Here is a 16825-nt window from a genome sequence, read left to right on the forward strand (position 1 = left end):
CCATCTCTGACAGGTGTTTATCCAATCTGTTCTTAAAAACCTCCCTGCGAAACTTATTCCAAAGCTTAACTATCCTTATAGTTAGAAAGTTGTTCCTAATATCTAACCTAAATCTCCCTTTCTGTAGTTTAAGCCCATTACTTCTTGTGCTACCTTCAGTGGACATGGAGAACCATTGATTGCCATCCTCTTTATAACAGCCTTTAACATATTTGAAGATTCATCAGCTCCCCGCAGTCTTCTTTTTTTCAAGACTAAACATGCCCAGTTTTTTAAACTTTTTCTCAGAAGTCAACTTTTCTGCACTTTTTATCATTTTTGTTGCTTTCCCCTGGACTCTCTCCAATTTGTCCACATCTTCCCTAGAGTGATGCTCAGAATTGGACACTAATCCCCTGATCCTTTTCAGCAGTAATACTGCCTAGCCAGTTATTCCCCATTTTGTAATTGTGCATTTGATTTTTCTCTCTTTAGTGCAGTACTTTGCACCTGTCTTAACTGAATTTCATCTTGTTAATTTCCGACCAATTCTCTAATTTGTCAAGATTGTTTTGAATTCTAATTCTATCCTCCCATCTCTTTCAGAAGGGAGTTCCCAACCACCAGTACTCTACACCTCTTCCTCTTGGTTGTGGTGGCTCTGAGCCTCCCAGGCTTGGGGACTAATGGCTCCTCCTCACTTTCTGTTGCCGGTACACGGATGGATGGGAGATCTAGAGGGTGGAGCTAGGTCTACTGGCTGAGATGGCCAGGAGCCAGTCTCCTCCCTGCAGAGCAAGTTGTTTTCCTTCCTCCTATGGTGTACTAGACTCAACAAATGAGTAACAAATAGGACAAAAGGGAGTGGGGAAACAAGGGTAGTGTTAATATGTTCACATGGTTATGGTTCCACATCAGTTAAAAGGACTTTATTTATTTATTTATTTATTTATTTATTTGGGTTTTATATTTATTTGCCTCATATAAATGGTGTGAGTCATTATGGAAGCTGAAGGCTTAGTTGAAAAAAATCAGTTAAAGTGTGAATGTATTCATTTGTTTTTTTTATAAGAAAGACAAAATATTTCCTTCCCAACTCATAGCACTAACTAAAGGGTCCAATATAGTATTTTTTGTGCAAGTGATTCCAAGGAATTTATTGAAAGACAGAAAACATTTAAATTACTCATTTTAAAAATTTTTATAAAGTACTCGTTTTTGTAATTTAAAATTGAAAAAAATAAATTTAACTTTTATATTTAAACATCTTCATGTAATAGTCAGTATATCTTTACACAATAAACTGTTTACATTTTTGCCATAACTTTTTCCCATCTGTCACACTAATTGTATCCTCATACAATATTTCATTGTAATAATTATATTTCCAATTCTTATTGTTGTGAAGACAACCTGAAAATGTGAAGTGATGCAATGTTCTCTTCCTAAGTCTGCAGACAAGTCAAACAATAGCTCAGGTCTGTATTGCCCCACTCACCTCAGCAGGGACATTAACTTTAAAGCTTAAGATGTGCAATTTAAATGTCAATATTTATAATTGCCTCACTTGTTGATCATTTTAACAGAAACATCAAGCTAATGCGAAATGGATTTGTCATTTAAACTTTTGGTGGGTAAACATGAATATTCTTGCATCTTGACGACTCCAACCTCCATCCCTAGGGCCTTGACAAATGCAATCATGCCCCACTTGTATTCATTCAAAATGCTGCTGCAAAGATCATTTTCCTGGCTAGTCGCTTTGATCCTATCACCCCTCTGTGTGTGTCCAACCACTTTCTCTCCCTTCTCTACTGCATCGTAACAAATGACTCATCTTTGGTTTTAAGGCTGTTCTGTCCTATCCCTGGCCTACCTATCATCACTTATTCTCTATTGAGACATCCATGCCTGCCTCCACTCTGCTATTGTTGCCAGCCTTTGCCACCGATTTAGGAAAATTTCCGACAAGCACCTTTGTGCTTAACTCTCATATCACCCCTCATGCATAGCAGGAGCTCACAGTAAAAATCCACATAGCCACCTCATTGCCCTTCATCAAATGGCTCGTTAAAATTCTTCTCTGTCATGATGTCTACAAAAAATGTATGGTTAAGTAGATGTGCTATGACCACTGCTTTTCATGCTGACCAAATTTGCTTCATTGTTATCTTGTGCTCCCAGTGTCTGTGTATCCACATGTTGTTTCTTGTCTTATACTTAAATGGTAAGCTCTGTGGGGCAGTGACTGTCTCACTGTTACGTGTTTGAACAGCACCTAGTAAAATGGGATTTCAATCCATGATTGGGGCCTTTAGATACTACTGCAATACAGATAATAAACAACAGCAAAACTTTTCTCGTGACTTGGACTACCACGTGGGCTATTTAAAATGGTATTAATTTGCAGATTTCTGAAGATGTCAGTCATAATTGTTTCTACAGGATCTCTCCTCTCTCTTTTAAAGCCCAAATTTTACTTCAACAACGATGACGCTGATAGAGGAATGCATTTTACTACAGTGAAGTTGATGGGAGAGTGCATTTTTCATCAGTGAAGAGAATATTTTGCACTACTAGATATAATACTTTAATTTCATACACTTTATCTTTGCCTCTAATCCTGGATTCGGGATGCATTTCCAAGCACCCAGAACTATGAGCTCCAGGATCTGTTGATAGCGGCTGGATTAGTGTCTGGGTATCAAAGCTGCCAAGAGACAGTGCTGAGGATCTCCTGAGCCTGTGAAAAAAAAGTATGCACGAAGAACTGTACATGCCTGCCAAAAGAACCTGCCGGCAGCATTGGTTAAAGTTTTCTTTGCCCCTATTTTAGGTTGGTAATGCAGCATATAAGATTGCTTAACAACACTGATAGATTCTTGGCTTAACTGCTTGATCAAGAAGCTGTTATTTTCAAAGTAACGAGAAGTTTGTGTGTGATGTGATGAAAATCTATAGTTAAAGAGTATAAACTATAGTAAGAAGAAACTTAATTAACCTTAAACATTATGCTTATTTTAAGTATATTGAAATTTTTTTTACTGTCTACAAAACAATCATGTTTTTTTAGTAAGCCTGTGTGCCTCATGAATAAAAGTTTGCAAATAAACACGTAAACTGAGATAAACCATAAAGCCAGACTCAGCTTTTGAAGACATATTTTAAGCTCTGTGAAACTCTTCCCTCTCTTCACAAGGACTGGAATTCCTGGATAAAAACTTCTTTAACAGTTCAAATCATAACAGTCTTTGGGTCAGAAGTAAAGAAGTCTTCCTCACATATAATCTACTGGCAGAGCTCAAGAGGGTGGGTTCAACTAAGTTATGTATTCCATTTGGCATTGTCCACAGCTAATTGCTGCACATTCCAGCTGACTCCGTGCACTGATAGTAACTAAAACATACTGGACAGGCAGAATTATGAAGTGTACAAAAGGTTCACACAGATAGGAGGCTGTTACACTTTGTGGATGGATATTTATCAATAAATATTTTTAGAAAGCCTCTGTGAAAGATGTTTTAAGGAGAACCACACTGTGAAAGGAAAGGGGGGAGGGATAGCTCAGTGGTTTGAGCATTGGCCTGCTAAACCCAGGGTTGTGAGTTCAATCCTTGAGGGGGCTACTTAGGGATCTGGGGCAAAAATCAGTACTTGGTCCTGCTAGTGAAGGCAGGGGGCTGGACTCGATGACCTTTCAAGGTCCCTTCCAGTTCTAGGAGATGGGATATCTCCATTAATTTATTTATTTAATTTATCACAACCGCTTGCTCATTTCAAGCCTTGTAGTGTAATCTTAGGATCTCTGCTTGATAATTTTAGGGATGATGGTATTGTGCACAGTCAAGTCCAATAACTCAAATTATTACATATAACTACTTCAAAAAATCATGTTCAGGATCTGGAACCACACATGCAGCAAGACCTCTAAAGATTTACCAAACTCTCTGTATCAGTAAGCCTGTGGATACTTTGGTGATCATTCAGGGAAATAATCATGCAAGGCACTCTCATTGACAATGGTTATCAGCCTGCCAGGAGTCGTTGCAAAGATGCTGGGAGTCCCCACTGGAATCAGGAGTCATTACAAAGACACTGGTCACAGGAGGAAGAACATGACCATATCAGCTTTCTGGAGCTAAAAGTAGTTCATCTAATCTTATCACTGCAAGCTTACGGTCAAGGAAAAATCTCTCTAATAAGGTCAGGCTGTGGTTCTACATGCAGGGTGTGCCACAGTCTGCATCACAAAGCCATATAATTGTTCTAAAGGGCTGAACAAAATGTGGAATCAAAGTTGTATACACCTGAAAAGCTACAAAAATGGACTAGATCAACCAAAGACAGATGATCCAAAGGGAATGGAGTGTTCCTTTGGAATTCCTCCACTACCTTCCTGAGATCTTGAACCAGACCAAAGCCAACCTAAGACATTCACAAGACTTCCCAGGATTGTCAAGACAAAATGGTACTTCAAAGGAATGGACACAGAAGCAATAGCAGTAGAATCCATCTCAGGACTGACTAAAGAGCATCTTGTATGTCTTCTACCTTAATTCCTCTTTTAGATAAGATAACCCAGAAAAACCAGAGTGAAAGAAACATCATAACACAGCCTCAAAAAGGTCTCAAATGCACTGGTACTTGGTGGCAATGCTAGAAACCTGATTCTTCTGCTGGTGTGTAAGGAACTTCTCTCTCTCCAGGACAAATTAGGCTGATGAGCTTGGATATACAAGTCTGATGGCATGAGTTTTGAAAGGGAGATGCAGAAGAAAAGATTACTCAGAACAAGTTATTGCTACTCTCTGAGCTTCTAGAAAAGACGCTACATCTAAGGGTTATGACAGGTTTTGATCAAAATTCAGCCACTGCTAAATACAAGAACATAAATTCACCCAAATGTGAGATTTCCAGTATTCTGTTATTCCTTCAAGAGGAATTGGAATGCATTTTAAATGGTAGTACTCTCAAGGTGCAAACTGCATCACTAGATAACCTTCTAGATTCCAGAAATTATACAAAACTAGATTTTCATCCACATGAGGAGGTTCATCAATGCAGCAAAGATTATCAACCCTTCCATGATGCACACTTCCCCTACCTGGAAATATAACAACTGTGTAAGCCTTAAGAAGTTGCCCTTTTGAGCACTTTAGGGAGGTATGTCTCTTCTTCCTTTCAGTTAAAATTGCCTTCCTAGTAGGGCTGTCGATTAATTACAGTTAACTCATGCGATTAACTCAAAAAAATTGATCACGATTAATCGCAGGTTTAATCGCACTGTTAAACAATAGAATACCAATTGAAATTTATTAAATGTTTTGGATTTTTTCTATGTTTTCAAATATTTTCTAGTCTGTGTTGTAACTGAAATCAAAGTATATATATTTTTTATTACAAATATTTGCACTGTAAAAATGATAAAAGAAATAGTATTTTTCAAATGACCTCATACAAGTACTGTAGTGCAATCTCTTTGCTGTGAAGTGCAACTTACAAATGTAGATTTTTTGTTGTTGCATAACTGCCCTCAAAAACAAAACAATGTAAAACTTCAGAGCCTACAAGTCCACTCAGTCCTACTTCTTGTTCAGCCAATTGCTAAGAGAAAGAAGTTTGTTTACATTTACAGGAGATAATGCTGCCCACTTCTTATTTACAGTGTCACCAGAAAGTGAGAACAGGCATTTGCATGGCACTTTTGTAGCTGGCATTGCAAGATATTTACGTGCCAGATATGCTAAACATTCATATGCCCCTTCATACTTCAGCCACCATTCCAGAGGACATGCTCCCATGCTGATGACGCTCATTAAAAAAATAATATGTTAATTAAATTTGTGACTGAACTGCTTGGAGGAGAATTGTATGTCCCCTGCTCTATTTTACCCGCATTCTGTCATATATTTCTTGTTATAGGAGTCTCAGATGATGACCCAGCACATGTTATTCATTTTAAGAACATTTTCACTGGAGATTTGACAAAATGCTAAGAAGGTACCAGTGTGAGATTTCTAAAGATAGCTACAGCACTCGACCCAAGGCTTAAGAATCTGAAGTGCCTTCCAAAATCTGAGAGGGACGAGATGTGGAACATATTTTCAGAAGTCTTAAAAGAGCAACACTCCGATGCAGAAACTACAGAACCTGAACCGCCAGAAAAGAAAATCAACCTTCTGTTTATGGCATCTGACTCAGATAATGAAAATGAACATGCATCGGTCCGCACTGCTTTGGATTGTTATCAAGCAGAACCTGTCATCAGCATGGACACGAGTCCCCTGGAATGGTGGTTGAAGCATGAAGGGACATATGAATCTTTAGCACGTCTGGCATGGAAATATCTTGCGACGCCGGCTACAGCAGTGCCATGAGAACACCTGTTCTCACTTTCAGGTGACATTGTAAACAAGAAGCGGGCAGCATTATCTCCTGCAAATACAAACAAGTTTGTTTACCTGAGTGATTGGTTGAACAAGAAGTAGGACTGAGTGGACTCGCAGACTCTAAAATTTTACATTGTTTTATTTTAGAATGCAATTTTTTTTACATAATTCTACATTTGTAAGTTCAACTTCCATGATAACAAGATTGCACTACAGTACTTGTATTAGGTGAACTGAAAAATACTATTTTTTGTTTTTTATAGTGCAAGTACTTGTAATCAAAAATAAATATAAAGTGAGCATTGTACACTTTGTTTTCTGTGTTGTAATTGAAATCAATATATTTGAAAATATAGAAAACATCCAAAAATATTTAAATAAATGCTATTCTCCTATTAACAGTGCAATTAATCACGATTACTTTTTTTAATCGCTTGACAGCCCTACTTCCTAGTAAAATCATTTCTGCCCTCAGGATGTCAGAGTCAGGAGTTCTCCCTATGACAGCATACTGCTTATTTTGCCCAGAAAAGGCAGTTCTCAGAACTATGCCTCATTTCACTCACAGATCAAGCTACTTTGTTTGTACACCATGAGAACTGGCACTAATATTTCTGTCCTAATCTCTTGTACAGTTGGTGAAAGATGGCCCAGTGGCGAAGGTGCTAGCTTAGGATGCTGGTTCAGTTCCCTGCTTTGCCCCTGACTTCTTTTATGACCTTCGAGAAGTCAATCTCTCTATGCCCTTTCTGGAAAACGAGGCTATAGTACCCTCCTACTTCTTAAGGGCGATGAGGATAAATACATTGACGACTGTGAGGTATTCTGTTATTGCGGCAATAGGAGCTGGTCGGATATTGCTGAAAATAAATTAAAAAGTCTACTGTACTGTCCCCTTTCACTGAAGATGCAGAGGTAAAAATACCTCAAAATTCGCCTAATTGAGATGGATTAAGGGCTGCATTGTCAAAGATTATAAGGTGTGTTCGTGAAATCTGCACTCAGTCACAGTTTATACCAGGAATGAGAAAACCTGCACGTCTGAACAAATTTGCAAGGCATCCATATAGCCAAGTCCACATATATTTAGCAAGCACTACAAGTTGGCTTTTCATTTGGCACAAGGCATGGTTTATCTAACATGCTGTGGGAGCCAAATACAAATAAAATAATGTGATTATGGACCTGCAGAAAGTTATTTCTACTCTATCTGGTTAAAACTTTTATTTTTGATCCCTATTCCTGCCTATGCATGGCTGTTTCCACTAACCATATCAATGAAGGATAGCTGGCATGTCATTTGACTGAGAAAAGTACAGCTTACCTGTTAAATTCTTCTCTCCTAAATGGCATGCTAAGAAATCTGACCCACCGTGTCTTAAGAGACATTTTAAAAATATGTATTTGTTTAAAAGGGAAAGTTTGATATTTGATGTGCGCCCAGCACATCCCTCCGCCCCCATTGGCCCGGAGCACCAAACCGCAGCCAATGGGAGCCGCGATCGGCCGAACCTGCGGACGCAGCAGGTAAACAAACCGGCCCGGACTGCCAGGGGCTTTTCCTGAATAAGCGGCGGCCCGACTTTGAGAAGCACTGGTCTAGGTCGCTCTGGACCCTATCTGTACCCTCCAGCATATCTACCTCTCCCCCCAGCTTAGTGTCATCTGCGAACTTGCTGAGGGTGCAGTTCATCCCATCATCCAGATCATTAATAAAGATGTTGAACAAAACCAGCCCCAGGACCGACCCCTGGGGCACTCCACTTGATACCAGCTGCCAACTAGACATCGAGCCATTGATCACTACCCGTTGAGCCTGACAATCTAACTAGCTTTCTATCCACCTTATAGTCCATTCATCCAATCCATACTACTTTAACTTCATTTGTTTGATTTCAGAAAAAAAAAATCACAGAAGACGTTTTTCATTGATACGCATTAAAAACAGACATCTCTGCTCTTTTTCTTTAGTATAAAGACAAATGGGCTGAAACTTCAGCTGCACCTTTCCACCTCCCCCAGTCCCAGGGCTGGATGGGGGCCAAAATGGGTGGTGCTAAAGCCAGCTTTGTACTGTCTAAGGATTCCTCCATGTAGGAATGGAATCCTGAGCTGCCCATGTAGACTTGTTTTAAGGTGAACCACCTTTTTCCTCCCGTTGACTCTCCTCAAAGCTTCCCCTCTCTCCTGCCTCCAGTTCCCTCTCCACACAGGATCTTACTGACTTTTTCAGAGAGAAAGTCAAGAATACCCAGTGTGGCCTCCTCTCTCCCTGTCTTCCCTCCCACTTTCTTTTTATTCTTCCATTTCAGAGAGAAATTTCCTATTTCCTCCCCTCCTGTAACCCTTTCCCCTGCACCAGTGACGCCCTCTCATTCCAACTTCTTGATATCCCTACTCCCCATGCCGCTCTCCTCGGCCTCTCACTTTCTTCAGGCTCCTTTCTTTCACACTACAACCATGCTTTAGTCTTTCCCATATTGCCTTACCACACTTGCCTCTACAACTAGTATCTCATCTTCCCTTCATCTCTAAACTCACCGAATGTTCTGTCTACATCTGCTATTTGGAGTTCCTTTCCTCCATTTCCATCATAGATTCTCTCCAGTCTGCCGTCTGCCATCTTCTAAAATAGTTCCCAAAGTCTATAATAATCTCTTCCTGGCCAAAGTTTAGAATTAGTGCTCCATCCTCATCCTCCTTGACCTGTCAGCTGCCTGTAGTGCTGTAGACCATGCTCCTTGTTCTTGAAAATTCGCCCTCTTTTGGCTTTCATGACTCTTGCGTCTCCTGATTCTTGTCTTGTTTTTAATCGCTCTTTTAGTATTTTGTTCAGAGGTTCCTCCTTGTGACACCTCCAGCTTTCTGTATGGGTCCCAAGTAGCTCCACGCTCAACCCCTCCTTTTCTGTCTATACCACCTCTCTGGGTGATCTCATTCACAAATGTGAGTTCAGGTATCATTTCGGTGCTGACTATTCACATATCTAGCTCTCCACTCCTGTTCAAACTAAAATTTCATCCAGTCTTCCTGACATTTCCCTGTAGATATCAAGCCATTGGCTTCAGCTCAGTATGCCCATAAGAGAGCTCTTACTCTTCTCTGCAAGCCCTCCTTCCTCTCAGTCACTATGGACTGCACCCCTATTGTCCCGTCACTCAGGCCAGTAAACTAAGCATCATGTTTGACTCCCCTTCAACTGGATCTCCATATACGTTCATATACTTGTGTATAAAAACACTCCCAACAATTTTTTGTATTGAAGGTTTTGAAAGTACACTGTGTTTTTTATATGAGGCACTATGCATTTAAGTTTAATAACCCTTAAGTAGCTATTAACAGATAAGGAAATGCATATTACCTGAATGTAAACAATTTAAATGAAAAAACATGTTTCTGCTTCAACCTTATACATTGAACAAGGCCCAGTTCTGATGGGTGCTAAACACCTCATGCCTGGTGGTAAGCATGCCCAACTACCATTGGTTTGAGTGGGAGCTGAGTGCTTTCAGCACATTGCAGAATCAGGTCTGTAGTGAATACTCCATGATAGGTTGGAATGTAGTTTGGTTATGAATTTGTATACAGTATTTTTAAATAGATACATAGCAATGAGGTTTATGTGAAGAAAAATTTAATCCTGTACAAGTATCAATGTGTGTCTTTTTTTCCCCCACTGTAGCTCAGAAATTGGGCTTAGTTGAGCCTCCTTCCTTGCCACTAACAGCAGAAGAGTGGGATAAAGTAAAGCAAAGATCTATAAAACAGGGAGATTCTGTGCAACCTTGTGCAATATGTAGGGAAGAATTTGCACTTCAACCACAGGTACATTTATAACTTTTGGAGTGTATTCTGCACAAAAACATTCTTTAAACAGTTATTCACTTATTATTAGTTATTCATTTTCCAAAGTTATGGTTATGCTAGAAAATTGTAGTTGGAACAAGAGGAAAAAATGAGAGATTCCAACTTGAGATATTTGCTGACTTAATGAGCCTGTTGTGTAACTTATTTTTCTACAATTATTCATTTGCTGTATTTCCATTTTACTTTAGTTTATGTGAATTTGGTACTTGTGGAATGAACTGGATTGACAGAACTAAAGTTTAAAGTTTAAAGGCTATGCAAGAACAAATTCAACAAAGGTGATAGCAGTGAAAAAGTTCCCGCAGCACCCAGTGTGTGTCACAGACCTCATCCAGAGAGAGCTTTCTGTTAGAGGTCAGAAAACAGTTCAGTCTTCTTCCAGGCCTCTGACACCTCTACAGACTGTCAGTCAGGATACAATTTGTGGTGATTGTTTTTTTGTTGTGGAACCATGTCCATAAAGAAGAGTACTGACATCAACTCATTTCATGAGACACTTAACTATAAGATAGTGAATTTTGGTCAGTAGTGACCTTGGGTGGATTTGAACTAGTGACCTGGATGTGAAAATTCTATTTTGTTATCGTACAGCTTTGCTCTGCAAATACTTACTACCAGGTGGAATCCCACTGAAGTCAATAGAACTTCAGAAGTGTTTGCAGGGTCCAATACTTAGATTGCAAGCTGTTTGGGACAGAAATCATGTCTGCTTTGTGTGCATCACTGAACACACTGTCCGTACTCCACAAATAATTTTTATAAAAGGTTGTTTTCACTGGTTCCCCTTTACTAAGAGAATGTTAATTATATTGCCTAATTAAAGGATCATTAGACCACATTCTTGACTTTCTAGGTTGTGCAGGCTCCTGCTGCTCAGAGATCCTGGCATTCCCAGATCCTGAACTATTCATACACATTAAGCTGTCGCATCCTGTACTCTTTAGTTCCCAGTGTTAGCTCGTCTCAAAGTCTCAACACAATTGAGGATTTCTTCTTCTCTTGGCTGGAGTAACTCTGCTGGGCATCATTGCGTTCAGCCCTCAACTCCATAAGGTACTGAGCAGCTTCAGCTCCCAGTGACTTCAGTGGAAGTTGAAAACTACTCAGCATTTACAGCAGTACTTACTTGAGCGTAGGGTGGAAGTAGTCTAGGCAATTAGGTGTCAAGTATCAGAGGGGTAGCCGTGTTAGTCTGAATCTGTAAAAAGCAACAGAAGGTCCTGTGGCACCTTTGAGATTAACAGAAGTATTGGGAGCATAAGCTTTCGTGGGTAAGAACCTCACTTCTTCAGATGCAAGACATGCATCTGAAGAAGTGAGGTTTTTACCCATGAAAGCTTATGCTCCCAATACTTCTGTTAGTCTCAAAGGTGCCACAAGACCCTCTGTTGCTTTAGGCAATTAGGTGTTAAAGTAAAAAAAGTTGTATTGAAGCAGGTAGGCTGTGCGTGGCCTATTTCTTGATCTTCTATAAATTAAAGTGTTAGTCTCTGAAGGACATCTTGTTAAGGAAGTTTATGTTGTCTGCTGGTACCAGAAGAGGTAGAAGCCAATTATTGTTAGAAATCTTCTTGATGAACCTCAGTAACAGACCTGTCAGACAGGAAAGAGCAATAGCTTCAGATGAGGCCATTTTAACACAGTTTTGTAGCTAACAAATATCTGGTAGTCAGGAGAAAACACTATATCCACATATGGATAAGGGGATTCTATTGAGCATGCTCAGTGAAATCCCTAGATGTCACTTAAATATCTGATTGCCTGTCCAACCATTATATGGCCAGATCTGAAGCTGCCCTGGAGAGAGATGTGGTATAGAATGCTTAATAGGACATTCTTTTGCTGCTGAAAATATTACTCTAGGGGGAAAAAACTAATAGACCTCTATATCTAGTCTTGCAAAACTTCCATAGGTCTGTGCCCACTTGGGGTTTGAGCCAAAGTGGCTAACTTCTTAACCTTAGTTCATCATTATTATTGTACAGTAGTTATTGATTGTGCAATTTACTTTAAAAAAAAGTCTTATTTATCTTATTTTCTTGTGATGCTAGTTTTAAAAAAATAGTTCTTTAGTTATTTTTGTCCACAGAGTGTAACTGGTGTATCCCCAATTCAAATTGGTCATTTAGTCACAATTTCTGAGGGCATGTCTGCATTTTACCTTGATGGTTTTATACATCAAATATGTGCAGTGTAAGCATAATTGCATTAAACATTTTATTAATATTCCCTCATGTATAATTTTAGAATTACTTAAACAAAAAGGACGAGTAACTAGCTAAAGATGAGTGCTGTTCTTTAGACAGGTGTTAATGTAATTAGGAGGAGAAAATCATTATTCAAAGTTGCTTGTAAGTTTCTTTCTGCATTTTGGGGTATTTTTCTGCTTTGTTTGTTGAACTGGGGTGGGGGTTGTGGGTGGGTTGAAATTTCAGTTTTTGAGGTTGATTATTTTTTCCCCTTTTACCACATTGCTACCTATTTAAAGAAAGTATAAAATTGCACAAAGACAGGTGGGATGGCCGTGAAGAACAAGGCTGTTCTGCCAAACTCAGGCAGTCTGGCTACCCTTTAGGTCTAAGTTTTAACTAGAGAGAGCAAAAGACAGCACTCATGAAAAGGTTACTTTAGATTTGGCACAAAAAAGGGAAATGTCTCTGGAATTCTTTTTGTCCTGCATGTTTCATTAAATGTCCTCCCTCAAGGGAAAAAAGCCACTGTATCTGAAAGCTTTTCCTTTAGCTGGCTGTTTAGCTATTAATCCTTTTGTGTTTGCCAGCTCAGTAATGCACAGTACTTATTCTAGTTTCGCTCCTTCCCCAGTTTTTCCTTCCACTAAGGACCAACTGCCTTTTTTGTCTAATGCTGTACCTTTTGTCAGAATAGAGATCACTACCATTTGATAGGAGTTTGGGTCAGAAAAAGGTGAAGTTTGCATGAAGCTTGTGAGCACACTTTCTCTGAGAAGACTATGTGTGCTGCATATCACTTATTGAAATTTAACTGTTTTCTGGGGCGGGGGGGATCAGTTTTTATTTTAAATGTATTTTCTCTTGTCATTTGGCATTTTATGGCTCCTCCTTTGCCCCATTTGCTATGGGCTTTTCTATATGAAGCAGTTCAAAACTAATGAATGACCATTTAGTTTCTTTGAGCTGTACTTTATTTTTCTAGTTGCTTCCTACAGCAGTTTTTTATGCTGTTCATTTATATTTCTCTTTTTAGAATAAAAATTGCAAATATTTAAACTTCATTTTCAATAGAAGTCTTTTGCAATATTACCAACAAGCAGGATTAATCTTTCTACATTCAGATTTTTTCTTTTACTTCATGTATTTTTGGTGTTCAGCTTTTAAACTAGTTTAAACTTCAAGCTGTTCTTGTTTTTTTTCTGTGAACAATAGGTGCTGCTTTCATGTTCCCATGTATTTCACAGAGTGAGTAGACCCTGTTTTAACTATTAAAGCATGCAATACAGCATTCTTGTAATTTAAATACTCTAAATCTACTGTAAGCACAATTTCTGGTTTTGCAAGAAGACATTTTGACTCAATATCATTTACTGTTAGAAACATAATTTACAGATATTATTATTCCTGTTTTACAATGTTACATTTTGCATACAAGGGAAACCCACATATGTTTGTATACGGATTACTAAGTATGTACATCGAAGTGACAGATAGCTTAATTCATAATATTTGACTCCATGTAAGTCTAAAAAGATTTATCATCCATTTTCTTATTTCCAGTAGTTTGATATAAATGTATATTCTTGTAAATATATGCTATTTTGAATTCATGAAAGTGATTACTTACATTTTAAAATGATAATATTTTTCTAGGCATGCCTGAAAGCTTTTGAAAAGTTTGCAGGTAAAAAGACCTGTCCTTTGTGTAGAAAGAAGCAGTATCAGACCAGAGTAATACATGATGGGGCGCGTCTGTTTAAAATAAAGTGTATTACGAGGTAAGGATTACTTCCAATAGAGCTGTTGTTGCTGAACATTTATTTTGCTGTATTGCTCCAAGTTACATCCTGAAAATTCAGCACTGGTGGATGCACAGTAAATATTTAAGTGTTTGAAAATTTTCAAATGGTTATGTTTTAGGTAATTATTTTGTTCTCTTTAAATTTATGTTTGCATTTGTTGAACATCGACATTTTCCTTTCAACAGAATCCAAGCTTGCTGGAGAGGGTATATTGTTAGAAAATGGTATAAAAATTTGAGAAAAACAGTACCTCCGCAAGATAGCAAATTAAGAAAAAAATTCTTTGAAGCAAAGGTACGTTGCATTGTTTCTTCAGTCTCAGTTAATGTTCTATTCTTTCCTAGCCTTCCATTTAATCAAACATTCTCAAAGCCTCAGTCAGTCCCTTTCTAGGTGCAAAGAGTGACAAACACTCTAATATAGATTAGGGCTGTATTTTACATAAGGCCTAACCCAGAGGTGGGCAAACTTTTTGTCCTGAGGGCCACCTCTGGGTATGAAAATTGTATGGCAGGCGAGGAATGCTCACAAAATTGGGGGTTGAGGTGCGGGAGGGAGTGAGGGCTCTGGCTGTGGGTCCGGGCTCTGGGGTGGGGCCAGAAATGAGTTCAAGGTGCGGGAGGGAGCCCCAGGCTGGGGCAGGGGGCTGGGGTGCGGGTGGTGATGGCGATGGCTGGGGGTGCGAGCTCTGGGATGGGGCTGAGAAAGAGGGGTTGGGGTGTAGGAGGGTACTCTAGGCTGGGACAGAGGGGTTCAGAGGGCAGGAGGGGGATCAGGGCTGAGGCAGGGGGTTGGGGTGCAGGCTCCGGGCGGCCCTTACCTCAAGCAGCTCCTGGAAGCAGCGGCATGTCCCCCCCTCTGGCTCCTACGTGGTGGCGCAGCCAGGTGGATCTGCGTGCTGCCCCGTCCGCATGTGCTGCCCCTGCAGCTTCCATTGGCCGTCGTTCCTGGCCTCTGGGAGCTGCAGGGGCAGCACTTGGGGCAGGGACAGTGTGTGGAGCCTCCTGGCTGCCCCTACGCATAGGAGCTGGGGGGGAACATGCTGCTGCTTCTGGGAGCCACGGCACACATGGAGCAGGGCATGCCCCAGACCTCGCTCTCCAGCAGGAGCTCTAGGGCCGGATTAAAACATCTGAAGGGCGGATGCAACCCCCGGGCCGTAGTTTGCCCACCCCTGGCCTAACCTGTGCTTACCCCAGTAACAGTATTTCTTTTCTTTTTGTTTTGGATTTTTCTTTCCCTTTTTCATAAATCCCAGGAATCTGTTTTTCCTGTAGAAGTACACATTAAGCAGATATGGTAGTAAAAGAAATGAATCGTAGATTTCGTTATTAGTCATTGGTCTTTCATAACTACTCCAAAACTTGGACTGGATGGTCCAGTTCCAGAACACTCTTACACATCCTCCAAATTCAGCTCAGAAGTGAGAACATAATCACTTTGGGGCTCTCTCCCTATAGAACAAGAAGTAGAAATGAGGCCAGTTCTTCGAGTAGTGTCTCTATGGAGGCTCCACTTCCATGGTGTGCATGCTTCTTTGATTGGAAATTTTTGGCATCAGTGCCCGTTTGGCGTGTGCATACACCCTAGCTATCTTCGTGCCTCGTACTGAGAGTATATCGGACTGTGATGGACAAATTTTCCTCAGTTCCTTCTCAACCATCTTGCCCTGAGAAGGAGCATCCTCAGCATTCGCTTGCGATTTTACTTGTTAACTAGGTTTTTTTAGTCAGTTTTATTCTTTTGTGGTTTATACCTTTATTGCTTTAGTTAGTTTAGTGTTCATTTCTTTTTTTCCCAGTTAGCCAAGGCTTTTGACTCCTGCTATACATACACGTTCTTCCCCCCTCCTCCTCCCCAATCCCTCTTGACAATAAGGGAAGTTCCCAACGAAGCCTGTTTTTGTTGGGGTATGCCTACATCTACAAGCTTCAAACCTTGCCTCATTTGCCGGGAGTCCTTCCCAGTTAGTGATCGCCATTCACACTGTACATGCCACCTTGGGAGTATACACATGCCTGCTAATGTAAGTTCTGAACAACTTTCAAAAGTTGCTCTAGGAAGGGGGAGAGAGAGAGAAATAAAATTCCATCTTCTAATAATGGAGCACTGCCTCTGCCCGGCTTCGGATCCTTGTACAGCGGGCTCTAAGGGTATGTCTACACAGCAAAGAAAAACCTGCAGAGTGGGACGGTCCTAAAGCTGAGACTCCAGCCCAAGCCTGAAAGTCTACACAGCAATGAAACAGCCCGAGCCCTGCGAGCCTGAGTCAGCTGGCATGGGCCAGCCACTGGTTTTTCTTTGCTGTGTAGACATACCCTGAGTGACCTCAGTGCCCCATCATCCTCTGCAGTTCGTTCACCCTCTCAAGCTTTGAGACACAAACCTATTAGACACACAGGGAAGACCTCATCTAGGGGCTGGTCCACACTAAGCCCCCAGTTCGAACTAAGATACGCAACTTCAGCTACGTGAATAACGTAGCTGAAGTCGAAGTATCTTAGTTCGAACTTAAAGGTACTTACCGCGGGTCCACACGCAGCAGGCAGGCTTCCCCATCGACTCTGCCTACTCTTCTCGCAGAGCAGGATTACCG

The 16825-nt window shown here is 40.3% G+C and overlaps 1 protein-coding gene across 5 annotated transcripts in view; it reads left to right on the forward strand.

Annotated features, from left to right (window-relative positions):
- RNF32 (ring finger protein 32) overlaps positions 1 to 16825 on the forward strand; it is a 47361-nt gene that overhangs the window by 13440 nt on the left and 17096 nt on the right. For all 5 annotated transcript variants that reach the window (XR_010598207.1, XM_065582751.1, XM_065582754.1 and 2 more), the window contains exons 4-7: positions 10051 to 10193; positions 13640 to 13672; positions 14081 to 14205; positions 14415 to 14523. Coding sequence is in view for 4 of the 5 variants with exons in the window: in XM_065582751.1 (XP_065438823.1) it covers positions 10051 to 10193; positions 13640 to 13672; positions 14081 to 14205; positions 14415 to 14523 (410 nt within the window). In the remaining variant the exon portion in view is untranslated. The remainder of the gene's footprint in view (positions 1 to 10050; positions 10194 to 13639; positions 13673 to 14080; positions 14206 to 14414; positions 14524 to 16825) is intronic.

This window comes from Chrysemys picta, chromosome 2 (genome assembly GCF_011386835.1).
Source record: "Chrysemys picta bellii isolate R12L10 chromosome 2, ASM1138683v2, whole genome shotgun sequence".
Lineage (NCBI taxonomy): Eukaryota > Metazoa > Chordata > Testudines > Emydidae > Chrysemys > Chrysemys picta.